Genomic DNA, 14,381 nt, shown 5'->3' on the forward strand with positions numbered 1-14,381 from the left:
GATTTGGGGGGCCACACATGGCTGTACTCAGGGCTTACTCCTGGCTCTGAGTAAGAGCCAGGGATCACTGGAGGAGGAGGGCCTCAGAGGACCATGTGGAGTCTCAGGGATGGAGCACGGGGCGGTCTGCACACAAGGCCAGCATCCTACACACTGTACTGTCTCACCAACTGATTTCCTCTCTTGACTCCTCTTCTGGGTTCCTGCTGTCCCCAAGTCAGCCTATCATAGTAATCTATAACTGTCATCCACCCTACCATCAGGTTGGGGGGCAGGGGCTGCTCCCCTCCACTTGCTTCGAGCTGGGAAGAGGGTGCAGGAAAGGATGGAAGGCCCAGGCCAGTGGAGCCCCAAGAGGGGGCGGGGAGGAGGCTGGTCCCTGCCGTAAATGGAAGTGTCCCTTTAATAGCTGCTGCCTTGGCCCTGGCTCACTGTGTCCAGTTCAACTGTGGCAGCGGCTCTGGCTGTGTGCTGACTCATACGCCACACGCCAGCAAGAGCAGGGGCAGGAGCAGGAGCTGAGGGCATGGGCTCTCCCGGGGCCGAGGCCTGCTGGGGGTTCCTGGAATACAAAACTGAGAAGTATGTGATGACCAAGAACTGGCGGGTGGGTGCCCTGCAGAGGCTGCTGCAACTGGGGCTCCTGATCTACGTGGTGGGGTAAGAGTGGTCCTGGCCACGCTGGCTGGGGCTTCAGGCTGAACCTGCTGGGCTGAGGGGAAAGTGCCTGACTTTTTGGGTTCAAGGGAGTGGAGGGACAGAGTAGGGCCAGGCAGGGGGTGGGGGTAGGAAGAAGGAAGGAACACCATGGGCACAGAGGGCAGGCTGCATGCTGGTTCCTCCCCGCCCCCCGGGACCCACACGATTCCTCTGCTGGTCCCTATCCTTATCCCTGGCTCCTTGTCAGGCTCTGAGCTTCTTCTGGGTAGAGCAGGGGGTGGTACCTAACAATCGTGGCAGCTGGTGATGGTGGGGGACACCCCTTGGAGTTGGGAGTCAAAGGACTTTTTCAGGAGACAGGCAGGTAGAGCCGGGGACAGGCTGAAGAAGGTAGCATCTTGGTTTGAGAGTATCGGGGCCCTGATACTCAGCTGAATTCTGGCCTGGGCTGGGCATTTGGGGCAGGAGATGATGTCTGGGAGCTTGTAGGGTGCTTGGGGAAGGTTCAGCTCTGCCCGCACTCACTGCCCACTTCCCCAGGTGGGCACTCATAGCCAAGAAAGGCTACGAGGAGCAGGACCTGGACCCCCAGGTTTCTGTCATCACCAAACTCAAGGGGGTTTCTGTGATCCAGCTGGAGGATTTGGGGAACCGACTGTGGGACGTGGCTGACTTTGTGAAGCCATCACAGGTGGGTGGCCCTATGTTGCTGCAGGACACAAACACCCCCAGACCTGCTTTCACATAGAGGTGGCCCCAGAGGCCTATGGATGGCGGGGGAGGAGGGTGGGCAAGCATTGTCACTGGGAAGAGCGTCCTAGGAGAAATGGCTTGGGGGAGCTATGAAGAGGTTTTGGCGTGGCCTGGGGACAGTTCAGGAAGCTGGGCCAGAGGTGCTGCAACTACAAAGGCACCCCCCCCCAGGAAAGACTGCCATGTCTGGGGCCTCAAACTTGAAGTTGAGGGTGGGGTAGAGGGTCTTGAGGTGCCTGGCCTGAAGCTCTTGGAACGCTCTTCCCCTCCCTAGTCAAATACTCCTGTCCTGGCCCCTTCTCCTTTGTTGTGTTTTTGCAGTACTGGGGATCAAACCCGGGACCTCGCACAGGCAAAGCGGGTGCTCTGCTGCTGAGCCCCTTCTGCGGCCACCCAGACCCCTTCCCCCTTTATCCGCATGGTCCATACTTGTAGTTTTCATCCCTGTGCGACTGATGTCCAAACTGCAGCCACCGCAGCTACTGGCCCTGAGCCCTGCTGCAGTTGCATGCAGGCGCACTGCAACCACACAGGAAACAGCTCTGCCTCCCACTGCAGTCTTTGGGCAGGCAACAACGGCCCAGTCCCCAGTGCCCTGTCCCTCCCTCAGGTCCAGCCTATCTCCTTTCTGCCCCTTGGATGAGGCCGAGGTTTCAGTGGGTCCTCTACGTGGCCAGGTTGGGATTTCTCAGAAAACCCCAGGGGCAATCTTGAGGTGGGCCATCTTGCATCCCACTCTTGGAAGTCCAGGTTGTGGCCACCACATTTCTTCATATCCTAACTGCTGTGCCATGGCCCCGCTCCAGCACCCCTTCCTGATGTGCAACACCCAGCCCCTGCTCCCCGGCCCAGCTATATGTGGGTTCACCTTCCTAAAAGCCCAGGTCACCATCCAGCTCAGCTCAGCCCTGGCTCTTCTGTGGTCCTGGGAAAACTCTGGTGGGTAAATGAGAACATGAGAAATGGAAAAAAGAACAGACAGGGGCTCCGGAAAGGGCGAAACCCAGGCAACCTCCCAGTCCAGCCCCAGTTGGCCTTGCTGGAGGTGATTCTTCGGGACAGAGTGCTGATGACTAGTGGGGTCAAACCCACCCCTTCCCACTAGCAAACTGCAGCCTCACCCCTTGAAGGAGGGATAGTGGGGCCGACCCTGGTACTTGCCTTCTAGGGAGCGAATGTGTTCTTCTTGGTGACCAATTTCCTTGTGACACCACATCAAGTCCAGGGCAGATGCCCAGAGGTAAGGCCACCAGGGAGCCTCCCAGCACCCCCTAATTCTTCTGCCGCTGGCACTGGGTCACTGTGTCTTACCTTTTCCTTCCCAGGAGACAGAGGGTTCAGCATATATCTCTGTATTCCAGTCCCTGGGCTAAAACTTTTCTGTGATTCATTTCCTTTAATTTTCGCCTTAAATTTCTGCCTGCTAGAAATTTCTGTGCTTCCCATTTAAAAGGCTCGTGGGACAGACAGAGTACAGGGTTTAAGGCACTTGCCTTGCTGGTGGCCAACCCTGGTTTGATCCCTGGTACTTCATATGATCCCAGGAGTACAGGCTGGGAATAGTCACTGAGCACTGTGGGGTGTGACACCCCCACCCCCAAGGACAGAGGTGTAGAGAGAACAAGTCACCTGCTAAATTACCCCAGCCCACAGGTGACAAATGCTCTCCGTTATACCCGTAATCCCTGAGAAGTATCCGGAGCCTCCCCATCCTGGCCCTACTTCTGAATCTCTTCAGGTTATCAGAGTAATCTTTGGCTAGACACATGCTCAGGTGGGCTCTCAGAGCTATATCCGGCTAGAACATCTACCATTCTCTAAGCCCGGCTCTGTGAAAGGGTCCTTCCATACTGGAGAGCAAATACAACACTTCCTGCTTATGCTGAGTGCAAGCTCATTGATCGCTGGGTATTTTTCACCACAATTGGGTTTCACCACAACTGGGGTCAAGCCATAGTTCCTCACCCTATTTTTCCCCATTTCTCATCCGGAAACAAAAGAGATTTCCGCTGAAATCTTTTGAGGAGTAAAGGAAATTTTAATTTTCCTTTCCTCCTTGGTGGCAGATAATATAGACCAGAGATTCGGAATCTAAACACTCTGGTTTTCCTCCAGAGTTGAGGATTTTTTCCCCCTTGGCTTTTTTAGTGTGATAAAATATACATAATGGGGCTGGAGAGATAGTACAAAGCTTAAGGCATTTGCCTTGTATGTGACTGATTCCGTTTAATTCCTGCCACTGCATATGGTCTCTGGAGCATTACAAGAGTGACTACAGCGCCAGGAATAAGCCCTGAACGCAGCAGTGTGTGGCTTCCAAACCAAAATATATGTGCACATTTATATATAGAAATATATAGTGTGGCATTTATTATTAACCATTTGTAAGTGTACAGTTCTCCAGCTGTAGGTTTTGTTTGGACAATCGGGGCATGGCCCTGGAGACTGACCTCTACAATGACATCATTCTTATTTATTTTTGGTTTGGGGGCCACACCCATCAGTGCTCAGTGCTTACTCACTCTGCACTCAGTACTCAGGAATCACTCCTGAAGGCTCGGTGGACAACAGTCCACCGAGGATCAAACCTGGGTCAGCCACTTGCAAGCAAGCGCCTGACCTGAATGCTTTCACTCCAGCCCAGGGACTGCCTATACATACAGATTAAGCCAGGTTGGCCAGGAGGTGACGTCTGTGGGAGAGCTAGGGCCAGCTCAGGGCCCCAGGAAAGCTCCCAGGAAACCCACTCTTAAGTGGGGAGTTAAGGAGAGCAAGCAACAGAGACTGCCTGAGCTGAGGCCCGCAATGTGTAAACTGAGACTGGGTGGACATCAGCCTCTACTGGGACAGAGGAGGGATGAGACTCACCTAAGCTATTGGGCCCTGGCACCCTGCTAAGGAGCTGGATTTGACTGCTCATTGGCTGGGGTTCACTGATGGCTCAGTGGAGGGACGCTTGTATCTCTTTGCATTAGGATAAAGTACTCAGGCTGCTGGAGGTGTAATGTGGGGGGTTCCATGCTAGTTGCTGGATGAGGAGGGTCCCTTCAGAGGAGGCAGAGTGGAAGGGCATACTCATGACACAGTCAAGAAGAACAGGTGGGGCCTCGCTCTCCTCTGCCCAGGAATCACAGACACCCCTATCGCATTCGGAATCTGAGTCCTGTGGCACCTGCCTGCCCCCATGTTGGGTGACCCTGGGCAGCAGTGTCCACTCACCCAGGCAGATGTCTGTGAAACCACCTTCCTCCAGGAAGTTTGCTGCTTGCCTCCTAACTTATTATCGTGTTTTGTTTTTGGGCCACACCCAGCGATGCCCAGAGCTTACTCCTGGTTCTGTGCTTAAGGAGCAATCCTGGCAGGCTCAGGAGACCATATGGGGTTCCAAGGATCAAATCTGGGTCAACCGCCTGCAAGGCAAGCACCCTATCCACTGTACTATCTTTCTGGCCCCTCCTAGCTGATTCTTGCCCTCTGGGGCCATGTACTGGCATGATGTCCCCATGCTGCAGGAGAATAAACAGGGGCGAGAAGACACTGTGGTTCTCTAAGCAAGTTGGGGAGCCTCTCCTGCATAGGCTCCTTTGACTAGGCCCCCCTGAGCCTGTGCACCAGCACATCTGTCTCTCATGCACGTTTCTTCCTGGAGTGCACTTCCGAGTGCTGCATCAGGCCGGTGGAGTTGGGTCTCTGTGAATCATCTGCCCCACCAAGGAAGGGCATCAGGAGGAGAGTCTCTGCCTGGGAAAAAAAGCATCCATAGCCCCCCAACAGACTTGGGGGCTGCTCCCACCTCTGAACACCTTTTATTTAGATTTTATTTTCTTTTGAGGGAGGCACTCACCTGTGATTCTTGGCCAGCTGGGCTTGTGGTTGAGTGCAAAGGTCTAAGGATGTTATGCTGCTCAGACCCTGTGGTGCTGGGGATACCCAGGCCACCCCAGTTATGAGGTAGGGGCTTCCACAACCGCACTCAGCAAAGCTTAGGGGACTATGTGACCCTGGGAATCAAATCCAGGTCACTATGCTATCCCTGTACCATCTCCTTGTCCCTGATGAGGTTTTGTTTGCTTGTTTTTGTTTTGAGACCATACCTGGTGATGCTCAGGGTTCCCCCTGGCTCTGTGCTCAGGGATCACTCTTGGTAGGGCTCAGGGAACCATATAGTATGTTGGGGATTGAACCCAGGCAAGTGCCCTACCTGCTGTGCTCTTGCTCCGGCCCCATTTTTTCCCCCAGGGGTCACTTTCCGTAATACTAAGCCTGGATCATGGGTCTGGCAATTCAGTGCTTGGTGCCCAGTGGTGCTGGGGGCCACTAGGGCCATAGCTGGCAGTGCTCAAAGGGCAGGTGGTGGCAGGGATTGGGCCTTGAACATGCCAGACCTTTCCTCCACCCCATGAGTCAAATCCTGGGTCCTGACCCTCTCTCCCATTTGCCTCTTCCAGATTTCCCATGAACCCCCAATCTCAGGGCAGTGTATGAGGCGAAGGCTGGGGAGGGCGTGTTGCTATACACTGCAGAGCAGGGTGGTGGGCAGGAGGCGCCTTGGGGTCACTCTGCTCTCTGCCCCCTCAGCACCCCTCTGTCCCCCTGGCTCACTGCTGGACTGATGCCGATTGTTCTGAAGGGGAGATGGGCACTTACAGCCACGGTAACTGTGGGCTCTGTCTTCTGGGGCCTCCTTCCGGAAAGGGTTCTGGGTGTGTGCTGAGATCCCGCATGGCCCCCAGCTCTGTCCCTCCTTGCTAGTTTGTTTGGGGTCACACCAGGTGGTGCTGGTGGGACTGTGTAGTGTCACAATGGACGCTGGGCCTCTTGCACCCACAGCCGTGCTCCGTGCCTCTGAGCCTTCTCCTTGGCCTCACCCGGCTCTCCTTCCATCTGACTCTGCCCTGTGCAGCTCTGTGGGCCTCGGGCTTGTCTTGTGTTTCCCAGGCATGAAAACTGGACGGTGTGTGCAGTTCAACGGAACCTATAGGACCTGCGAGATCTGGGGCTGGTGCCCCGTGGAGAACAGAAGGCCCATGCCCATGTGAGTCCCTCCGCAGCCCAGGGCAGGGGCCGGGGTGGCCCGAGCAACCCCCTTACTTCCCTCCCCCTCTCAGGAGACCTTTGCTGACCGAGGCCCAGAACTTCACACTTTTCATCAAAAACACGGTCACCTTCAGCAGGTTCAACTTCTTCAAGTAAGCAGGGTAGGTCCCAGAGGGCCCGACGACGCTGTTCCCAGCCTGGCATCATCTCTGGCCTCATCCCTACCCCCAGGTCCAATGTCTTAAAGACCTGGGACAGCAACTATTTCAAGCGCTGCCGCTACGACCCGCACCACAGTCCCTACTGTCCCGTCTTTGCGATCCGGGACCTCGTGACCCAGGCTGGAGGGAATTTTGAGGACCTGGCACTGCGGGTGGGTGTCTGGGCATCAGGGTTCTGGGAGGGTCGGGGAGCAGGCCCGGGCTGGGGAGCAGAGACATACTGTGTGCAGGGTGGCGCCGTAAATGTCTACATCTCCTGGGACTGTCACCTGGATGCTTGGGACCCTGACTGCCGGCCTCACTACTCCTTCCAGCTGCTGGAGAGAAGCTACAACTTCAGGTGTGGCCCCGGGTCCTGGGACGGCCGCAACACCCGCCCTGCCCTGCCCCACCGTGTGCAAGGGGGCGAGCAGCAGGAGCCCCCAGCACACACTCCCCATCCTCTCTCGAGTCCTCCCACCACCAGCCTCACCCAGCCCCTTCCGCCACTCAGGGGCTTGTATATTTTAAAACATTTTTATTTTAATAGGGGGCCACACCCCGTAGTGCTCCTGGCTCTGTGCCTTGGGATCACACTGGGATCACTCCTGTTGGGGCTGGTGGAGATCAGGGGATCCTGCAAGGCAAAAGCCTTCCCCGCTGAGCTATGTCTGGGGCTGGGGGGACGGACTCAGTGGAGGACGCAGAGTGGGCAGAGCAGGCCCCAGAGCACCCCTCCTGCCTCCAGGACAGCCACTCACTGGTGGGCAGCTTCTGGTGTGGAGGTCCGGAGCCTCTTCAAGCTCTATGGGATCCGCTTCACCATCCTCGTCTCTGGGCAGGTAGGAGGGGCCTCGGGGGGAGTGAGGAGGGGGCCATAGCATGGCCTGGAGGCTCAGTCTGGGGCTCTCTCAGGCAGGGAAGTTTGGGCTCATCCCGACGACCATCACGCTGGGCACGGGAATGGCGTGGCTGGGCCTGGTGAGTCTGACCCATGGGGCGCCCTCAGTGGGAGCAGATGGGGCCTGGCACAGCTGTTGAGTTTTGGGGACGAGGGGTGGGGAAGTGGGAGGAAGGCCGGGAGGGGGCTGCAATGTGAGTCTTCCCTGCCCGTCCAGATCAATGTCTTCTGTGACGTGGTGCTGTTGTATGTGGACACAGAAGCCCCCGTCTACCGGAACGCCAAGTATGAGGAGGTACGCGGCAGCCGGCCTGGGCTCTGCTGCATGGGGGACAGCAGCGATCTGAGCTCTGACCTACCGACCCCATCTGCAGGCAAAGGCCCCGGAGATGAGCATCCCCAGTGAGCAGACGGATCTGGAGTCTGCACCCCCATCTCCAGATGCCCAGGTGCCTTAGAGGGGGCCTAGAACTGGCCCCCATTGCTGCTGCTGCTGCTGCTGGTAGTTGAGCACTGATGCACGAGTGTAGATGGGCCTGCCCGGGCTCTGGGGCTCCTCTGTGGCCACTGTTGGGGGACAGTCCTGGGAAGGATGAGGTGAGGGAACCCCACCTTTTGGGATCTGACAGACAAAGCCCCAATAGGGGGAGCGTGCTGCGGGGTCCACCTTAACTCCCAGATATGCTCTGTCCAGTCCCTGGCGGCTGCTGACTTTTCTGGGGTGCTGCCCGGGTAGTGACAGAGCCAGCTTTGTGTAGGGACCCGTAGTGCAGCAGGTGCCTTGAACAAGGGGGAGTCGGAGCCCACCACATTGCAGGTGCTGATCCAGGCGGGTGCCACAGCCTCTGTGTCTGGAGAAGCACCTCCAAGGCTGCAGTGTTCCCGGGGGCGCCCTCTCACCAGCTGTCTGCACCGGCTTCCGCCCACTCTGCCTGGTTCCAGCCTCCTCCTCCGCCAGCACCTGTCATGAGGAGCTCTGGCACTGAGGCCTGTACCCCAGAAGCCCAGGCAGGGAGAGTCAGACCTGACACCCCGGAGGGTGTCTCAGCTGCTCTGGTGCTGGGTGCCTGGACAGATGCCCCTGAGCAGACGACTGAGTCCCAGAAGGGACAAGCACCAACCTGGCTCAGAGCTTCTCAGCTCAGGCGCATCCTCCACTTCCTGTGGCTGCACTTGGGCTCAGGGAGGGTTGAAGTAGGGGGGAGTGAGAGGAGGGCTTGACTTGGGGGCCTTCTTGGTGACCCCAGCTTGACCCCTAGGAGCCACTCCTGGGCACTGTTGTGGTGGGAGGGTATACACGTCAACGTCCCTGAGAACCCATCTGGGCATCTGCTTGTGCCAGCCTAAGGCAATGGGAGATCTTAATCACGACCGAGGGGAGAGCCCAGACTGGCAGGAACGTCCTCAGCAAAGCACAGGAAGGTCCTCAGGCCGGCCCAGCTCCCCTGGGAGACTCTCTGCAGAAGCCTGCACACCCCGGCTGGGAGTTTCTCCAGCCAGGCTGACAGGCGCAGAGGGACGGCGTTACAGGAGCCACAAGCCTCTGGATTCTTAGATGGGGGGCAGGGATGGGAGCCCCCACCTTACGCAGGGAGCAAGGACTGCTGTCTCCAGGGTGCCTGGTGGCCAGGATGTTGGCAGCGGGATCAACACGGGCCAGGCTGGGGCTCAGGTTGGGCCTGCATCTGGCATCATCTGGGCCCACAGCTGGCATCATCTGAGCCTGCATTTGGCTTCATCTGGCACCCGAAGCCTCAGCTAAGACTTGGGAGGAGGGGTCCCTGTTGCCCTCAGAGCAGCATCCATTGGGAGGTGAGGTGGGTTCAGAAGGTCTTCAGGGGTGTGTCTGGTCCTGAGGCCTAGTTAGTGGGCTTACAAGTACCTGGTGGTCCTCGACACCCCCAAAGGGGGTCCCATGTCACCAGTGTTGAAAATGCCAGAGTAAAATCTGCCCGAGCCAGCAACTTTTCGCATTGTTCTTACAGGCAGGATGCAGGGGTGGTGTCGATGGTGAAAGGACTCTGGTCTCGGGAAGGTTATGAGGTGTATAGGGTGGACCTGAGGCTGGAAGTCAAGAACTGGGCTACACAGCTCAGGGTGATATAAGAATTCGCCCATTCCTCTGCTTCTGTTTTTTTTTTTGTTTTGGGGGTTTTATTTTTTGGGAGGTCAACTGCCAGTTGTGTCTTATATTTTAGGGGGGTCGGGGCACCTTGCTAGTGCCTCAAGGTAAGGGCCCGAGGAAGCCGTGCAGCTCAGGTCCTGCAGTGCTGGGACACCCTGGAGGGGCTCTGAGGGCCTCTAGGGATGCACCTGGAGATGCTCGGGGGACCCTATGGCGCTGGGAGGAACCAGGGCTAGCCACATACCAGGCAGGCCCCTTCACCCCCGTCCTCTGCCCGCTTCCCCTTCTTTATGCAGGGGGTATTTGTAGGTAAGTGGAACGGACCCAGGAGCTTAGACAACAAAGTTCCTGCTCTAAATCTGGATGGGCGCAGGGAGGGAGCCCCACATTTTGTGCACTTTCTGGGGTATCCAGGTGAATACCCCCACTCTCCCTGGCTTGGGCCTGATGGTGGAAGCGCCCTGTGGGAGCATCTGCACATCCCAGGGCAGGCGTCAGCCACTGGCACAGCCCCTAAAAAACCAAAGGGGACCCTGAAACTCCACTTCCCTGTCTAGACAGCCTCCTAGCGGGGGCAGGGTGTGGGGTCAAGACTCTGCTTTGGGGGGGATCCACTCGCAGGAGACATGGGTAGGGAGCCTGTGGGGAGGAGCCTGGCCCCACCCCTCTGTGCCCCCTTCTTTATCTGCTGTGCCTGCAGGACCCTGGAGTTGGGCAGGGGGCACCAGACTGTGGGCTGGGCGGGGTCCTGCACTCAGCACTGCTCTGCCCCCTTGCAGAGTCTTTGCTAGGGGCCATCATTTGTTTCGGGAGGAAGGAGGCAAGTGAGGACTCAATGCCACCAAGAACACCACAGTGGACACAGCAGGCGGACCGCAGGGCCAGCCAAGTGGTTATTATTGTGGAACTCCGGGACTGGGGGCTCTCCCCTCATGCCCTTTCCACCCGTCCAAGTTTCTGGAATTGGTCATCCATTGCCAGGTGCTGAGCAGTGAGACCATGCCACCAGCACTGGGGGGTGTGGGGGGGACTGCTCCAGCCCCAGCACTAAGGTCATAAGGTGCTGAGACTCCCGCACCGGGAAAGGGGAGCAGACCTGAGCCGCCAGGGATGAGGGGCTCCTGGACATCCTCACGGACAGGGAGGCTGCTCCACGATGTCGGGCTCCTGGGCTGCCGCCTGACTGGGCGGCTGCACGGCTTGCACGCTCTCGTCCAGGCTTCCGTCGGGGAAAACCACATAGCGGGAGTCAGTGAGCCCCGGCCACTCCCTCTGGTTCTCCTTGCTGTGCCTGATGCCATAGCCAAAATAGACCACGAGTCCTGCAGGGGCGACAGGAGTCAGAACCAGGGCCCAGCGCCGCCTGCCTCCACTCCCAGCCCCGCCCCCGCCCCTCACTCACCAATCAGCAGCCAGATGGAGAAGCGCAGCCAGGTCAGGTAGCTCAACTTCAGCATGAGGCAGATGTTGAGGAGGATACTGAGGGCCGGAAGCAGCGGCACAAAGGGGATCTGAGGGGGCCGGGGCAGGAAGGGCTGGGTGGCAGGACCAACTGTCCGCCTGGCCTGGCTTCCCAGAGGTTCTAGAGATCACTGCCCACTCAACCAGGTCATGCAGAAAGTGGGGAGCAGTGGGACTCGCCTCCCTAGCTCTCATGCAAGCAAGGGGTTGACTGCGCTGACAGCCAGGGGGTGTTGGCTAGGAGGAGGGGTACCTGAAAGGTGTCCTCTTGACGCTGTTGCTGGTGGGCCCCGAGGACAAGGAGACTGAACACAAACACGACCACGCTGAGCAGGAGCAGCAGGGTGTAGGCCCAGTACGGGAGGTGCAGAGCGGACTTGCCGAAGACCAGGACACAGCCCAGGGTGATGGCAGAGGCCACCAGGATGCCAAGTGCCCAGGCCACAACCACACCAGGCCCACACGCGCCTAGGAAGCTCAGGTAGGGCCTCAGAGCTGGCCGGAGCTGCCCGGGCTCAGGCACCTCCGAATCTACCAGCTGGATGTGGTCGGAGAAAGAGTTGTACTCCTTGGCCATGGGGCCGGGGCTGGCCAGGCCCGGAGAACTGGATGGAGGCGCCTTCTGGAAGCGGAGCACAATAATGCTGGAGGCCACAAAAGTGTAGGCCAGGAGTGTGCCGATGGACAGGAACTGCACCAGTGCCTCTAGGTCCAGCAGCAGCGCCAGCAGGGCCATGAGAACCCCAAACACCAGGATGCCCACCACGGGCACCTGTGTCCGGGGGTGCACCTGGGCAAACACCTGGAAGAAGAGCCCATCGGCAGCCATGGCATAGACGATGCGTGGCAGGGAGAAGAGGTTGCTGAGCAGGACGGTGTTCATGGCTGGGGCAGAGGGTGAACAGAAGGTCAGTGTGGTGGTGGACAACCCCCTTCCAAAAGCCGGTGCTGGGGACCAGTGGGTGGTCCCGTAGGAACACCCGCAGGAGGAGCTCTCAGGGTGAGAGCTGTGGGGTGCTGGTTGTTACCCTCCCACCCCAGAACAGGGCCTCCTGCAATAGGCGGCAGACACTGGAGAAGCTGGGGAGGGTTTGCTTCCCAGGAGCTGCTCTGCAGGGGAAAGGGCCTAGGAGCGTGGGCTGAATCAACAGTGGTGCACACCGCTGGGAAGGGGGCGGCGGCAGTGGGTGAGCAGAGCCTCCGCAACAGGTCTGAGTGGGCAACCTAAGGACTAGTACCTTCCCGGGCCTGTTTGCAACTGGCAAAACTGACGTCCAGATGGGAATGTGAGCAGGACCTCCCTGCCCATGGCCTTCCACCCTGCCCAGACAAGCCTCTTACCGCAGATGGAGCCCGCTGCCACTATGAAGCCAGCCCAGCTGTAGCCCCGCCGGTAGAAGGCATCGGCGAGCGCAGAATCAGGGTCCAGGCTGTGCCAGGGCACCATGAGGGTCAGCACAGTGGACACGAGGATGTAGGCCCCTGCTGCCAGGCCCAGGGAGATGGCAATGGCCAGAGGCACAGCCCGCTGAGGGTTCCGAGCTTCCTCACTGGAGGCGGCAATGACATCAAAGCCCACGAAGGCGTAGAAGCAGGTGGCGGTGCCCGCCATGATGCCCGAAAAGCCGAAGGGTGCAAAGCCACCTTCCGCAGTGCTCCAGTTGTGTGGGCGGGCCAGGATGAATCCCAGGATGATGATGAAGAGGATGACAACCAGGCTGATGGCTGAGAAGGTGTGGTTGAGCCAGGAAGAGACACGGGCTCCGCAGGAGACAAAGGCAGAGGCTACGAGCAGAATGCCAGCGGCCAGGAAGTCTGGGTAGCGGGCCAGGAAGGGCACCTGCCACACGCCCACGTGGACCTCGGTGAAGTTGCGCAGGCGGTGGCTAAAGATGGCATCCAGGTAGCCACTCCATGCCCGGGCCACCGCAGCACCACCGATGAGATACTCCAGGAGCACATTCCAGCCAATGAGGAAGGCCCACAGCTCACCCATGGAAACGTAGGTGAACAGGTAGGCAGAGCCTGTGCGGGGCACACGCGCCCCGAACTCGGCATAGCACAGGGCGGCCAGCAAGGAGGCCACTGCGGCCACCCCAAAGGACACCAGGACGGCAGGACCTGCCATCTCCTTGGCCACGGTGCCCGTGAGCACGTAGAGGCCAGAGCCCACCATGCCGCCCACGCCCAGCAGGGTGAGGTCCAGAGTGGACAGGCAGCGCCTCAAGGATGTCTCCATGGTGGACTCCTCCAGGGGCTTCAGCCGGTTCAGCCTGTGGCAGAGCCGGGCCAGCCCGGCGGTGCTGGGCAGCCAGCTGGCCATGGTGGGCAGCTGGGAGAGCACCAGGCCACGGGTAGCACCTACAGAGCCAGAGGGGAGTGACAGGGGGCGTCAGGGGGTTCTGGCCAGCCTGGGTGGCCCCTGTCCATGCGCTGGAGACCAGAGAGCTAGAGATGGTTTGGTGTTTTGCTTTGAACCCCTACTCCCGGCACAAGGCGGGGAGGATCAGCAGTCCCAGGGAGCGTCTGGGAGGCGCCCTGAGCTGCGGGATCCGGAGTGGGATTCCCTGCCGCCGGCAGGCTGGGCCTCCAGGAGCCGGAACTGGGGCGGTTCTGCAGCCCTGGGCGTGGTCCAGGCGGACACCTGCCTCCTCCCCGCCCCGGTCGCCCGGAGAAGGGGGGTGAGGGGGAAGGGGGCGGCGACGCGCGGGGCGGGGGGGGGGGGGGGGGGGGCTGTTGTCCCAGACCCTGAGCAACAAACCAAACACCCACTGCTTCCCCAGCCCAGCCCAGACCGCACGCCCCGGACCCCTCCCCGCCCCCCGTCCCCGTCCCCTTCCCCGGGGACCGCGCCTCGGCCGGTTCTCGGGGCAGGTCCACACCGCGGGACTTGCTGCGTGCGACCCACCTGCTGTCACCGCCGCCGCTGCCGCCGCCGCCGCTCGGCGCCGCGCAGCGTCGCGCCCGCCCCGCCCGCCGCCGGCGCAGCGCCCGCCCCACCCGGGGCCAGACTGCGGGGCTCACTGCGTCCCGGGGAGCCCCACCCAGGGCCGCCGCTCCCGCGGGGGCGCCGGGGCTCACCTGCTTCGAGGGAGGGGGCCAGGAAGGGCACCGGCCGGACACCCGCTGGGTCTCAGGGAACTTGCCCGAGGTGGAGAAAACTGCGTCCAGGTAGCTGCTGCTGCTGCAGCTGCTGCCGCTGCTGCTTCCAGCGCCCGACTCGCTGCCTGAGTGCCGGCGTGCG

The 14,381-nt window shown here is 59.7% G+C and overlaps 2 protein-coding genes across 4 annotated transcripts; one reads left to right on the forward strand and one right to left on the reverse strand.

The window, feature by feature from the left end:
* Nucleotides 1-333: 333 nt before the first annotated feature.
* Nucleotides 334-8,195, forward strand: P2RX6 (purinergic receptor P2X 6). Of its 3 annotated transcripts, XM_056120704.1 has the most exons (12): nucleotides 334-660; nucleotides 1,201-1,351; nucleotides 2,582-2,653; nucleotides 5,992-6,067; nucleotides 6,352-6,448; nucleotides 6,522-6,602; nucleotides 6,682-6,823; nucleotides 6,902-7,011; nucleotides 7,399-7,492; nucleotides 7,566-7,631; nucleotides 7,769-7,846; nucleotides 7,926-8,193. In XM_056120704.1, the coding sequence occupies exons 1-12, from the start codon at nucleotides 527-529 to the stop codon at nucleotides 8,007-8,009; spliced, it is 1,185 nt and encodes a 394-aa protein (XP_055976679.1). In that variant the 5' UTR covers nucleotides 334-526; the 3' UTR covers nucleotides 8,010-8,193. The 3 variants fall into 3 exon arrangements, with proteins under 3 accessions (XP_055976679.1, XP_055976680.1, XP_055976681.1); XM_056120705.1 differs by lacking the exon at nucleotides 7,566-7,631 and having other exon boundaries at nucleotides 7,926-8,195; XM_056120706.1 differs by lacking the exon at nucleotides 2,582-2,653 and having other exon boundaries at nucleotides 7,926-8,194.
* Nucleotides 8,196-10,536: 2,341 nt separating this feature from the next.
* SLC7A4 (solute carrier family 7 member 4) lies at nucleotides 10,537-14,335 on the reverse strand. The gene is made up of 5 exons (XM_056120698.1): nucleotides 14,219-14,335; nucleotides 12,479-13,498; nucleotides 11,391-12,022; nucleotides 11,079-11,187; nucleotides 10,537-10,998 (listed from the first exon to the last, which is right to left on the reverse strand). Exons 2-5 carry the CDS (start codon nucleotides 13,458-13,460, stop codon nucleotides 10,808-10,810), a joined length of 1,914 nt encoding a protein of 637 aa, XP_055976673.1. The 5' UTR covers nucleotides 13,461-13,498; nucleotides 14,219-14,335; the 3' UTR covers nucleotides 10,537-10,807.
* Between the last annotated feature and the right edge of the window lie 46 nt (nucleotides 14,336-14,381).

This window comes from Sorex fumeus, unplaced genomic scaffold (assembly GCF_029834395.1).
Source record: "Sorex fumeus unplaced genomic scaffold, SorFum_2.1 ptg000043l, whole genome shotgun sequence".
Taxonomy (NCBI): domain Eukaryota; kingdom Metazoa; phylum Chordata; class Mammalia; order Eulipotyphla; family Soricidae; genus Sorex; species Sorex fumeus.